This window comes from Cnephaeus nilssonii (assembly GCF_951640355.1).
Source record: "Cnephaeus nilssonii genome assembly, chromosome: 6".
NCBI lineage: Eukaryota > Metazoa > Chordata > Mammalia > Chiroptera > Vespertilionidae > Cnephaeus > Cnephaeus nilssonii.
In genome coordinates, this window is record NC_137077.1 from 60,232,747 (window position 1) to 60,247,245 (window position 14,499).

The 14,499-nt window shown below is 42.3% G+C and overlaps 1 protein-coding gene across 5 annotated transcripts in view; it reads left to right on the top strand.

Annotated features, from left to right (window-relative positions):
• Positions 1-14,499, top strand: part of TBC1D30 (TBC1 domain family member 30) — a 142,995-nt gene that overhangs the window by 54,267 nt on the left and 74,229 nt on the right. For all 5 annotated transcript variants that reach the window (XR_013813699.1, XM_079774862.1, XM_079774863.1 and 2 more), the window contains 3 exons: positions 2,809-2,977; positions 4,898-5,066; positions 9,740-9,845. Coding sequence is in view for 4 of the 5 variants with exons in the window: in XM_079774862.1 (XP_079630988.1) it covers positions 2,809-2,977; positions 4,898-5,066; positions 9,740-9,845 (444 nt within the window). In the remaining variant the exon portion in view is untranslated. The remainder of the gene's footprint in view (positions 1-2,808; positions 2,978-4,897; positions 5,067-9,739; positions 9,846-14,499) is intronic.

A 14,499-nucleotide genomic window follows, 5' to 3' on the forward strand; every position in this document is an offset into this window, starting at 1 on the left:
CCCCACTCCCATTCTTTGTGTGACTGTGGCGAATACCATTGTGATACTCTCAACCACTGCCTAATTCTGATATGGAAAGATAAGCAAATTTCCTCCGTTTTATACACATCATGGTGGAATTAATTATAAAGCCAGCCTGACACGATCTCAATCTGTATTCACCCTCTCACTTTTCCCATTCATGTATTTAAGGAAACAGCTTTGAAGCTACTTGTTCATCAAATAGGCAGGGGTGGACGGGGGAGGCAGTGACAAATCAAATACATGACTTTAAAACATTTTTTATTAAGAAGCAATTTTGTTTACTTAGTCTATCAGATTTAGTTATCCCCCCCCCCCCCCCCAGATTTTACTTGTATGACTATAAAATGGGAACTGTTCTATTGAAAAGCTGAAATAAACAATTCAGGTTGAGGGTGGGGTGGGAAGGTTTGGGGAAAGGGTTATAATGCCAATCAAATCATGAAAGGACTCAGTGATGGTACTTGAGAAAGTAAAAAGCCACATAAAAAGATGGATTAAATAAAGCTCAGAAACAGAATATTTAAGAAAATGAACTTTGTGGAATGAAATGACATTGTCATCATTTAGAAATCGGGTTAGGCAATTAATGTGCAGGGAAAGCTTGGGTTTATGAAGAAACACTTCTGATGCAAAGGAAAATATTGGGTGTTGGTTTTTTTCCAACAGCTATTTTGGCCTCTGCAAGTTGTAATTAGTAATGAAATATATAATTTTTTAAATGGAGGCAAGCCATTTTCTTTGCTTTTTTGCACTTAGTAACTTTTATTTTTGGTGAGGTGCCTGTTAAGGTTTTTGGGCCATTTTTTAATCGAGTTGTTTTTAAAGCTTGTTTTCTTATTATTGAGATTTAAGAGTTCTTTGTGTATTTTGGAAGACAGTCCTTTATCAGATGGATCTCTTGAAAGTATTTTCTCCCTGACTGTGGCTTGTCTTCTAATTCACTTTCACAGAGCAGAAGTTTTTAATTTTAACGTAGTCGAGCTTATTAGCATTTCCTGCATGGATTATGCCTTTGGTGTTGTGTTATATCTAAAAAGTCATTCCCATGCCCACGATCATCTAGGCTATGCTATCATCTAGGAATTTTATAGTATTGCATTTTACATTTAAGTTTATGATCTCTGTTGAGACAGTTTCTATGAAGGGTGTAAGGTTTGTGTCTAGATTCAATTTGTTTTGCATTTGGATGTCCTGGTGTCTCAGCACCATTTGTTGAAGAGACTATCTTTGCTCTATTTCCTTCCTTCCTTCCTTCCTTCCTTCCTTCCTTCCTTCCTTCCTTCCTTCCTTCCTTCCTTCCTTCCTTTTTTTAAGATGCAATGTTTGGTCTTTGAAATGCAGTAGTGGGTGGACTGACATTGCTGACATAAGACATTATGTTTTACATCTGACTTTGAGATGCTTTTGGATAGAGAATTTTATTGTGTCACAGAATTACTATGAGAATTGGTAATTTTATTTTTTGTTTTCTTGTTTTTGTGTAATCTTGAGGTTCATAGTTTTTTCATAAAAACAAATATTTTTCTCAGTCTCACATAACTTACCTTCGATGAAAAGTGATCCTGTACGTCCTCCTCTCCTTACCCATGGCGTGCGAAGTCTGCCGGGCTCTGTGCTCTGCTGGAAACTCACTCCCCCCGCACCTGGCCTGGGCACTCCAAGACCTCCTCCCTTGACACGGATTGAATATACTCTTTTTATTGCTAAATTACCATTTTCAGAGCGATGATACATTTACCTGGTAAATTCTGTCCCTATATAGGAAGGCTATAGCAGCTCCCTGGGCCTTCCAATTCCTGGAATAAAGGCCTCAAAGGGAGGGGGAGGGGGGGTGCTTCTTGAGAATATGTCTCTACCCCTATTGACTTAGTTAAAACTCTGACCTTAAAAGTAGAAATTATAAGCCAGGGATGAGGGAAAAATGGGCCATTGGCAGTCTCGGAGATAATTTTTTGGGGAAATTTGGTTTTGCAAAATGATGAAAATCAAAATGTGAGACAGCTCCTTTCCACCAACATATAGGGCCAGCTGTGATTTTGTTCTCAATTTTGGTTTTCTTGTGCTCTGGAGAATGAGCAGGTCTTCTAGCAGGGAGGGGATATGAAGAGCATGTGGAACACGTGTTTTGCTGGGCTGTTCTAGAGGTTCTTGACTTCTTAGAAAAGGTAACGCAAATAAAAAAAATCAGAATGAAAATAGTAATTTGAAGAACTTACGTCTGAGACATCCTTAGGAAGGAATCCAGATTTTAAAAGTATCATTTGTCCAAACAAAACCTTGTTGCGTTCTCCCAGGAAAGGAAAGAGCCCACATGAGGTATTCTGATAACCCAGGCTGAGGGTAAGTGAATCCTGAGACAGGCTTCAGGGGGGCGTTTTGTGATGGGCCAGTCTTGGTTTTCATAGTCAAGTTGGAAAACTGCTGACTTCAAGGAGCCAGTAGTGGGATTCCTGCTGAAGCATGTGCTCCATCTCGTACTTCTCAGAGTGAGGCTGAGGGTTGTCTGATCAGTCACTCATGGGTAGCCTCAGGTCTAGCAGCCCATGTAGAAATTGTAGACCATGGCAGTCTGTGGGTCTGAGCTGCTTTGATAACTTACTTAGGTAATTATGAATTACTTAGATGATTATGAATTATCTAGATAATTATGGCACATGCTCTTCACCCAGGGTGGAGATGAGCCCCGAAGATCCAGAACATTTGGTATTGACACATTTAAGTGATACTGTGCTCTGGCTAACTACATTTTATCCATTTGAATATGTTTTCTATCTTTTTCTTCAGATTATGATTTACCTTATTGATAAGGTACTTCCTGAGAGCTATTTTGTCAATAATCTCCGGGCATTGTCTGTGGATATGGCTGTCTTCAGAGACCTCTTGAGACTGAAGCTCCCTGAATTATCTGAGCACCTGGACACTCTTCAGAGAACTGCAAACAAGGAGAGTGGAGGTAGTGGTGATTCAATGCTATTATACCTTTGAAATTGTTTACTTCTCTGACTCCACTGTACATATGAGCCTACACCTTGAATGGAAATATATCTTTTCAGGTATTTCTGTTGATGAGAGTTTGACGCAATGAAATTGATTTTTAGAGAATGGGAACAAAACAAAACAAACAAACAAACCAACATAGGGCCACATATTGAACCTTTGAATGGTCATAGTTAGGAAATTGGTCAAGAACCTCATATGTCACCAGTACCAGATCAACCACTAAATCTGTTGTCTTTTAGATGAAGAATGGTGTACATGTCTCGCCAGCGAGTTAAACTTCTCTAAGCTGGCACCAAATCTATAGGCATCTTTATAGCTGAGCCGCAGGTACCATTTAGCACACACTGTGGTTTTTCCTGAAGCACTGAGGTTATGGAAGAGTGGAATATGTATTTTCATAGAGTTGTAGGAGATATTTTGAATTGAAATGTTTAATGTTACTTTTATTGATTCATGCTAAGGGTATGCAGATTTACTTGAGATGAATGGGCCAGTTCTTGCTGGAGAAGGAGCTCCAGGAAGAACTTGAACCCTGAAGGAAGGCGCTGGGCTGAATAAGGTGGCGATAGAGAGAGCTCTACTACAGCTCTGAGAGTCACCGCCTCCAGCAGGCATCAGCCAGCTTTCCGGATGACCTAAGCTAGTGCTGTAGTTACACCCCTGCATGCACTTCCCTGGCTGTGCTCAGGGGACCAGAAAGAAGAGTCAGAAGTGTATTGTGTTTTCTGTAAATGGTTGTCCGTTACTGGCCACACATTTAAACCTAGGAAAATAGCAAATGATTTTGAGGACCTAATCTGTGATTAAAATACACTGGAAATTTTAGTGACACCCGGGTGTCTCTAAGCATTTCCTTCTAAATCATTTGAATACTCTTCTTATTTAATTTGGCTGTGCAGTATAATTATGCACCTGTGTGGATTTCATAAGACTCCCGGGTCGAACAACCTTAACCTGTCCCCCTAGTCAGACACGCTGTACTGGGGTCCATGTTTTTCCTCAAGTGTTCTGCATTGGCCTGCAAGGGGTGACCTCAGATTCTAGTCTCTGGGAACAGATGCTCACTTTGTTCCTAGGTAAGAAGGAAGAAAGCGAGGGCAGGAGAACAGATCTCTTTTTGCTTATACTTGGGTAAATGCATATTCTGACTGTAATTAGGAGGGAGAAGCAGTCCCCATATCTAAATTTTATTTCACTAAAATACATACTTATGCCATCACAGGAAATGAGAGGGAGCTCTGTGTTTTTTAGTGAATTTAGAAACTTCAAAGTGAGCTAGATCTCAGATATTTAAAACTCTGTAGTTTAGTTCAATGTATTTTAAAATTTCATGTTGTTTAATCTCTAGATATTTGGGGGTTTTCCAGCTATCTTTCTCTAATTGATTTATAGTTTAATTCCATTGTGGTCTGAGAACTATGTATACTTTAAAAAGTAGACAAGCAATTCCTAATGAGCAATTTTACTTTTATGAGCAGCATTTGAATAAAAGTGGGCTTTAGGATATTTTGGAAATCAGTGTTTGCTTTCAATGGACTAAAATATATTTTTTTAATCTCATTTTTGGTGAGGAAAACATTCTCCTTTATTTTCAGCATCCCATAATAGGTAGAACCAAATTAAGCATTAGGTTAAGATTTCTGAAGTACCATAAAGAATTTGTGAAGTTCCTATTATTGAGATCTTTATTAAACACACCTATGTTCTTCTAGAAAAAGGAAGGAAGAAAGAGGAAAGGACCATAGTTTAGCCCCATAAACAAATCAGTCAGGAAAAGTAACACAGTTGGGTGGATTTGGGAGACTGAAAGAGGGCGCCTTTATATCTTGCAAACTGTCAATTCTGAAGAAATGGAGTGTTTGTTTCATTGCAGGTGGATATGAGCCCCCGCTCACGAATGTCTTCACGATGCAGTGGTTTCTGACTCTCTTCGCCACCTGCCTCCCTAACCACACCGTTTTAAAGATCTGGGATTCTGTCTTTTTTGAAGGTTCGGAAATCATCCTAAGGGTGTCGCTGGCTATCTGGGCAAAGTTGGGAGAGTAAGTGACTGCCCCCTTCTCTTCTGTTCTGTGGTGTTGGGGGCGTTGAGCAGTTTTTATGCTCTAACATGTAAAGCATCGATAATTAAGTGTGAGGAAAAGAGGAAGTTGTGAACTTTGTGCAGTGGCTTTAGCCTTCTGGGATCTCAGCTGGCACATTCTTTTTCTTTTTTCTTTTTCTTTTAATCTTTATTGTTGAAAGTATTACATAGGTCCTCCTTTTCCCCCCATTAACCTCTTCCAGCCTACTCCCGTCCTTCCCCACCCCAGGCCCTCACCACCCCTTTGTCTGTGTTCCCGGGTTATGCATATATGCATACAAATTCATTGGTTGATGGCTTCCCACTCACCCTCCCCTGCTGACACATTCTTCATTGTTGGGGACAGATGGCATCTACTTTAGAGAAGGGGGCAGGCTTGTTCAGGCCTGGAATTCTCCTCCTCCTAGTGTTTGTCCAGCTGGCTTACTCTTTGTCAGCATCTCTCTGGACACTAGTTTTGAAGAGGGAGACTTAGGTGCATGAGGAACTGTGAGGTCCGGAAAGAAGTAGGTGGATTTGTTGGTTAATGCCACAATTTGGATTATGTTTGAATCTTTATTACTTATTGTGTCCAGCCTTTTAGGGCTATGATGAAATTTTTTCTTAAATGAGATAATATATATAAGGTGTCTAGCAAGGTGCTTGGTACATAGTCAGTAGAACATGGGGAACTTCTTTCCTTTCATCAAGAATTAACACTGTGTGGGTGAATCTATTACTACCAAACACATCACTAAGGAGATTTTACTTACGTTCTTTACTAGAGCTGAGCTGAAAAAACTAGGGTGTTTTCACCCATCTTGACTATATTATGACTATTATATTAAAATTCTACCTTTTTGGTAATGGAAGAAATACAGGGGTGGGCAAAAGTAGGTTTACAGTTGTGAGTATGTGAAACAGTTTATTCTTGTATTATTATTTATTAGTTATTGTATTATTTTCCATATGAACAACAGTAAATATACTTTTGCCAATCCCTGTATTAGGATGAAATTGTTATAGTGGTAACCTAAGATACAGAGGTGGGTTTTTTTTCTGTCAGAAGTTTGGTGTGTTTTTTTAAATCATCACCTGAGGATATTTTTCCATTGATTTTTAGAAAGAGTGGAAGAGAGAGGGAAAGACAGAGAGAAACATCGATGTGAGAGAAACACACCTGTCGGTTGTCTCCTGCATGCGCCAATCCTGAAACGGTGGTACATGCCCTTGACCGGAATGGAACCCGGGACCCTTCAGTCCCCAGGCCAAGGCTCTATCCACTGAACCAAACCGGCTAGGGCTCACTGACAGTGTTTTGTTTCAAAAACCTTTTAGCCTTTTAATGTATAAATTGTTTTCTGGGAGACTTAAAGCATTTTTTATTTTTTTGTAAGAAAGATCCACCAACTATTGATTCAAGGATTTAAAAAAAATCATGATTGTGTGTATTTTTAAACATCCCAGAGCTCCTGCAATTGTTTTATTGTAGGTTACTTTTCAGTAGCAAATAAATTCATTGGTGGGGGATTTGGTGTGCTACTTACTTATCTTTTATTTTTTTATCCTCACCTGAGGATATTTTTTTCATTTTTTTAAAGAGAGTGCTGGAGGGAGAGAGAAGGCGGGGGGAAAGATAGATAGATAGATAGATAGAGAGAGAGAGAGAGAGAGAGAGAGAGAGAGAGAGAGAGAGAGAGAGAAACGTTGTTGTAAGAGTGACACAATGATTGGCTGCCTCCTGTTTGCACTCTGACTGGGGTCGGGATTGAGCCTGTAGCTGAGGTACATGCTCTTGACCTATTATTGAACCCTTGACCTTTCGGTCCACAGGCTGACATTCTAACCACTGAGCAAACTGGCCAGGACTTTGCTTATCTTTTTCAATTTCTCCCATTATCTACCTCTTTTTGTAGTAGTGTACTTCCAACCTACTCTACATCTTGTAAGTTCTTTGAGCTTTGATAGTTTCTCTGGGTGTGATAGTCCAGTTACTGAGTAACTAGCTCATCCTATATAATAAAAGGGTAATATGCAAATTGACCAAATGCCAGAATGACTGGTCGCTATGACGCACACTGACCACCAGGGGGCAGATGCTCAACGCAGGAGCTGCCCCCTGATGGTCAGTGTGCTCCCACACGGGGAGCGCTACTCAGCCAGAAGCTGGGCTCATGGCTGGCTAGCGCAGGAGCCTCTCCCACCTCTGTGGCAGTTGGACATCCCCTGAGGGCTTCTGGACTGCGAAAGGGCGCAGGCCAGGCTGAGGAAACCACCCCCACCCCTGTCCAGTGCACAATGTCGTGCACCAGGCCTCTAGTAGGGTTATAATAGTAAAGCCCTTTACTGTATGCTGACTCAGTTATAATCACCTTGGATTGTTCTTGATTATGTGGCAAGAGGAAAAGAGGTGATTCTGGTTTTATTCCCATCTGTTCATTATCTGTAGGATTAGAATTTAGTCATATTGTCATTCTAGGGATGTCACATTGTTGAAAAGGTAATGGCTACACTTTTAAATCCAATATTCATTGAGTGCTTGCAATGGACAGGCATTGCTCTGAGCACTCTATATGTAAGACTAGCTCCTTTGGCACTCACCATCACCTATGAGTGGGTCCTACTATTATCCCCATTTTACAGATGTGGGAACTGAGGCACAGAGAAGTTAATTGCCCAAGGTCACCCAGTTAGAAGTAGAAGGGCCTGTGTTTGAACCCAGGTCCCTTGGCTCTGGAATCTGTGATTTTAATAATGTGAATATACTGTTAATATATGGCTACTATTTATGTAGTTCAGAGGATATATGAATCAGACTGGTAGAATTTTAAATGTTTCAGAGCCTTTATTCATTATAATTCTACATGTTTTGAGTGTGCAACTTGTTAAGCAGAAGGAAAGGCAACCAACATACATCAAGTGCCTATAGTGCCATCATTACGTTAGACAGTGTAAACACATGGTCTCATTCATCCTGCCCGTACCCGGTGACGTAGGTGGGACTTAAACCTGAATCTTTTTGACTCCAGTGCCTGTGCTCTTCCCCACAAACTGTCCCTTGGGAAAACCATAAACAGCAGATAAATAATTTCCAGGTATGTATACCGGAGTAACATATGTGCCCTGTATATGGTTATCCATGGGACCTCTCCTTTCCCCTTGCTTCTGCAACTTGAATGTCTCCCTCTCACTCACACCAAGGGTACTTTTAGAATATGTAAGTTGTAGAGCATCAGCTCACCTTCCCTGGCATCTCTTTTACGCGTCCTTTCTCCTCTGACCCTGCTGCTCTGGCTCGCTCCCTCATTACCTCATGCCTGGCCCGTCTTGGTGTGTCTTCCCTGGTTTCCCCATCACACCCACACTTGCCATGACATCCAGGCTGACCTGGCCAAGGGCATATCTGTTCCCACACTCCCCATTCAGAGCCTTCCAGGGATCGTTGCCCTGAAGGGGCTCAGCTGGCAGGTGAGGCCTTCGGTGTCCTCTGCCTGCAGCTCTCCCCCTGCAGCTCTCCCTGGCTCCATCCTGGCCCTGGGGAGACACTTGCAGATTCTTGGGTAGGGCCTGCAGCTGTCTCCTGCCTCCTTGCCATCAAAATACTTTTCCTTCCTTGTCAACCTGGAGAATATTTTTCAAAATTAATCTTCAGCATTATTTCTCTTCCTCATCCCCCAGGGTAAACGTAACCACTTTTTTATTGATGCCCACATGCTACTTTGTAGTTTTGTAATAACACCTCAGCAGTTCCTCTCATTTATTTATTTACCTGATTGTGGCAGTGAGATTTGAACAGCACTCCAGAGCCTGAAGTTTCCCCATCATCTTATTTTTTGGGGAGGCCTCTATGAAAACCCCCCAACATCAGTGTGCATCATAGTGTATCTTGTGGTTGGTGGGCCAATGGAGTCATCCTCCTACACAGAGGGTGGCGTGGTAGATAGCACAGACGCACCGTGCTCTTTGTTTCGGACCTCTCCTTTTCTTTCCCCTCGAGAAGAAGGATGAACGTGTACCCTGCCTCACAGGTTGCCAGGTAACAGCTTCTTTATTTACATGTGGAAACAAGTGTAAGAAGCAGGGTGCGATCTCCAGCTAGCAGCAGGGCCCTGAGAAGAACTGAAAAAATTCTGCCTGTGGAAGCACCCTGTGGACTGATGAAATAGACAGATAACGTTCTAGTATTTCTCATCTTTGGTTTCTCCTGTGGTTTGGTTTCAGTCTTATCAGCGAGACCACAGTTTGTAGATTAACAGCAAGAGATTTCCTCCTGGGGATAATTGTTCTTCAGATCTAATTTCATGGTTATGATTTCTCATCAGTGGTGGGTATTCTGATGTGTAAAATGTGTCACATGGAAGCAGTAAAAGTGCCACCGGTAGGGCTGGGAGGCTGGGAGTCTGGGGAGCCGTGTAGGAAAGATGGGAACTCAACCCGTCATAAGGACCTCCGAGTTGCCGTGGGTATTTTTTATCTTTTCTCTGTATGTGGCAGGCTGTATAGTGAGTGTGTCCCGGTATTTTGATTTTTGTTGATTGCTACTGTTACTGATTTGATGGCCAGAGGCCACAGATCCTGTCGGACCTGGAGCAGGTACCTGGTAGACAGCATGGATGTCCGACACAATTCCTTGTTCTGTCCTTCTGCTTCTAGGCAGATAGAAAGCTGTGAAACGGCAGATGAATTCTACAGCACCATGGGGCGCCTCACCCAGGAGATGCTAGAGCATGATCTTCTAGAAAGCCACGACCTCATGCAGGTGAGTGTGCGGCTCGGCCCCGCCTTGGCTCGGGGACTCGGGCACCGTGGGAACAAGCAGTCCAGAGCAGTGGTCTTGGGAAAAGTATTTGGCCAGCCTTCAGATTTAATTTTTCAGTTGACCAAGAGTCTATATATAATTGGATAAGGACCTTAGCCATGTCACAAGAGGAAAAAAGAAATGAATAATCGATAGTTATTGTGGCTTTCATTCAAGCTTGTTGCTTAAAAATCATGAGCTGCAATACAAAAATAAATTTAAAAAACTGAGGAATAAAACCCCAAATCATCCGATGCTAATAACTCTACAAGGAGTTATTCTCAATCTGATTCCTAGCCTTTTAAGGGGAGATTTGTGGGGGTGAAGTAATTATTTGGGGGGAGGAATCACTGAGGAATAGAAGGGAGATTGTTGTAATCAGCACTTTGGTTTGTTTTGCCCACATTTTCAACTGATGTTATATGTGAATCATAAATTTCAACATGGAAGACAAAGGGTTTTGTCATTTTGCGGCATGTTACTCTATCTCAATATCCTATTTACCAAGTCACTCAGACAGAAGAGAGTGAGTATAGAAAAGAGATTTGTTAACTCTCTCTCTTCCATTAGGTTCTGTAACATAACTTGATCTCAATTCTCCGATGCTTCTGACCACTTTCCTCCTGTTTCTTCCTCTTGCCCACTGACCAACTGTAGGTCTTTCCAAGGTTGTCCTCGGGCCTTGGTTACTTCCTCTCTCTCTCTCTTCTTTTTCTTGTTTTCATAGTTTATTTTTATGTTGGGTTCCATGCCTGGGGTCAATTTTGGGGCCCAGCCAACAGGTTAGAAAACAAACACTCAAGCCCTGATTTAGGACATAAGACGTATGGAACTTCCACTCCTCTATTCCTGTCCCGGCACCGCAGCTCCTTTTTAGAATTCCTCGTGTTTAGCAGACAGTTACTGATTTGTTGAGAATATTGACCACTTAATATAACTTCCCTGAACATTGATATTTTTTAGTTCAGCTTTTCTTTCATTTCGCATCTCTTTTCTTCCTTCCTGTGTGCCTTAGAGGAGGAAGTGTTCTGATACTGACATCTTTGATTGATTTCAACTCTTCTCACATTGCCATTGCTTCCTCTCTCTCTCTCTCTCTCTCTCTCTCTCTCTCTCTCTCTCTCTCTCTCTCTTTCTCGGAGGAAAGTACCTTTTATTGCACTTCCCTCTATGTTCCAGGTCCATGCCTGACATTTTCTTTTACATAATTTTCTTTTTTAATATATATATATATATTTTTATTTCAGAGAGGTAGGGAGAGAGAGAGAGATAGAAACATCAATGATGAGAGAGAATCATTGATCGGTTGCCTTCTGTATGCCCCACACTGGGGTCGAGCACACAACCTGGGCATGTGCCCTGACTGGGAATGAAACTGTACCTCCTGGTTCATAGGTCAATGCTCAGTCACTGAGCCATGCCAGCTGGGCTACATCATTTTCTTTTACGACATTCATAGATGATGTCCCTCCTCCCAGATTCCCTCTGCTCTAATACAATCAGAATTTGCTGCCAGAGTAATAGTCTAAACTTACTGCTTTGCCCATTTCATTGTTATTCATAAATTGTTATTCAGTGTTTCCTTGTTATTAACTATAGGGAATAAAATGCTTCAGCCTTGTTTCTGAGGATCTTTATTAACCTCTGCAAAGATTTATTGAACATCTGTACATGTCAGAAGTCTTCCTTGGCCCTGACCAGTGTGGCTCAGTTGGTTGGAGCATTGTCCCATACACCAAAAGGTCTCAGGTTGGATTCCCAGGGAGGGGACATACTCAGATTATGGGTTCAATCCTGCGTTGGGGTGTGTGCAGGAGGCAACTGATGTATCTTTCTCATATGGATGTTTCTCTGTTTCACTCTCTCTTCCTCTCTCTCTAAAATCAGTAAAAATCTATCCTTAGGTGAGGATTTTAAAAAACAAACCTTCCTTGAAGACTAATAGCAGTTGGTCAGGCTCTGTGTGTGCATGTGTGCGCGTGTATGTGTGTGCACGTGCACATATACATGGGTGCACACACATGCAAGTATGTATATGTGTGTATGTGTTGGAGGCAGTGATGCAGAACAGAGAGGCTGTTCCTGGTGGAGGGGCCAGGGTGAGTAAAAGCATGGCAGGGTGTGTGAAGGGAACTATAAGGAGTTTGGTATTCAGGGAAGGGTTATAGGAGACCTCAACTCGTGTTGAGGAGCTTGGCCTTGATCTTTTAGGTCGGTGGTTGTGAAATGGAGTTCTTGAGCTTGCTAGAGTTCTAGGACTTCGGTGGTTCCTTCAGAAAGGGAAGAACAACTGTGGAGCTGAAAGGTTTTAAGGAGAGGAGGGAAAGGGTCTGAGTTCTTATGTCGACTACATGGGCAGCTCTGTGAAGGGTGGACTTGACGGGGCCATGTTTGATAGCACGAGGCCTGTGAGGAGCAGTAAAGGGTAGAAACAAAAATGGAATAGAGACAATACTTATAAGGTGAAGTTGATAGGACTTGGCCACAGAAACGATATGGTCTGATGAAGAAAGAAATGGAGGGGACAAGGGCAATCACACATTTCTGGCTTAGAAAGAGCAGGGCAGGAAGATGAGTGAGCTCTCAGAGAGGCTGCATGGAGGTGCACTTTGGCTGCCCATTGCTCACCTGTCCAAAGGTATTCCCCACCCCTTCACAACCAGAACCTATCACACTGGTCATAGCGCTTTTAGTCCAGCCCGTGCCAGTTGAGGGCTTGCGCTGCCCTCTCACACTATCTGTGAAAATCCTACCCACCCACCTGGGTCCTCCCCAGGCTCCTTCCTCCCCACCCCCACACAGCCTCTGTACCTCAATCCTCATTAATTATGCCTCCTCCGTACTCCTTCAGTATTTAAGATTTCCAACAACTGATTAATTGCTATTACAGATTATTTGATATTGTTTGGTATATTTGGTATGTGTTCATCTTATTTCTCTAATGAGGTAGCAAGCTCCTTAATGCTAGGGGCCTCATATTGCTCTGTATGTCCATGACATCTATCAAGTTCTGAGAATACACCTGGTTGCTCAATGAATACGCAGAATCACAGAACATTAGAACTCGAGGCAGTGGTTTTCAAAGTTGACTGTGTATAAGAAACAGCTCAACAGTGCATTAAAATTCAGGTGTTTGCTCCATGGGTGGTTCTGAGGCAGATGGCGTAAAAAAAAAAATACTTAGAGAAACTCTGGCTTTAGAGAAGCTTAAAGATTAACTAACCTAATCCTGCCACTTTACAGAGAAGAAGCTAAGACTTGGAGAGCCAGCATCTGCCAGTTTCTTAGGTTGTCTAGTGGCAGACCCAGGACTGGAACCCAAGGCCCCAACCCCTGGCCACCCTACATGCTTATACCTTATTTAAAAAATGTCTTTCTAAAACTGAAGTCCTCCTTAGAAGAATAAGGCAGCATTTTATTTTAATTAAAGCCCAAACCCTGCCAGAATGAATGAGATATGTTGAGATCTACACCTGTCATCTTTGTCCTCTAGGAATTTCCAACCTTAGGGATTAGGAGGAAAGAGGACCCTTTGTTACCTCTTAAAGGGAATCCTAGAGGGGAAAATGCGGGCTGGGGCTTGATAGATTAGATCCCCTTTTAGTAGCATTATTTTTTTCCTGCCAAAGAAAACATCCGGGTGATGATAAACTGAGCTTAATTTTATACAACTTATGTTTTCATGTTTCTTGTAAAAAAAAAACATGTCAATAATGAAAAAGAAATAGAATTTCTTTTCAGCGGTGCCTAAATATAAATGTCTATGGGAGTGTGTGTTGGTAGTTTGGGTAGGAAATAGACTTGTTGGTTTTCCTTGGCATCGTAGAGTATTAAGGAGAGAAATGCTGACTATCATTTCAAACCACTCTTTTTCTGTATTCACTCGTTGAAAACAGTTAATCCAATGGCTGGGACCCAATTATGGTGCACCTTCAGTCTGTCCGCAAACCTGAGATGGCTCCGGGTGAAACGTGGACCGTGTGTGGGGTCAGAGAAGAGACGAAAGGGTTCTCCCTGCTTGGTCTTCTCCATTTCTTTCAGCTCTAAGTGCCAGGCACAAAGTACTGTTTTTCTCCCCTGTAAATCACATCACTTTTTCTTTTATTTGCAATGGCTATTTAAAAAAAATTGAGAGTGTTAGGAAAAGAGATTGGGAGCCCTGACTGGTTTGGCTCAGTGGCTAGAGCATCAGCCTGAGGACCAAAGGGTCCCGGGTTCAATTCTAGTCAAGGGCACATACCTTGGTTGCAGGCTCCTCCCCTGCCTGGGCCCTGGTCAGGGCTAGTGCAGGAGGCAAACAATCGATGTGTTTCTATCACATTGATGTTTCTCTTTGTCTTTGCCTCTCTCTTCCACTCTCCCTAAAAATCAATGGAAAAATATCCCTCTTGTGGATAATTTACTGTTTCCTGCAGCAGCTCTCATGTGCCACAGGCGGGATCTGCCCTTGGATTGTTGGCTATTTTCCATCAGTGATGGGGTGGAAATGACAAGGATGCGGATGCTTGTTCAATAGAAAGATGATGTTTGGTTAATTAGTGCCGTCAAAAATGGAAACCGTCTGCCCTGCAAAACAGTGCGTGCTGGGAGCGTTCCGGCAGCGCCTTTGTGGCCA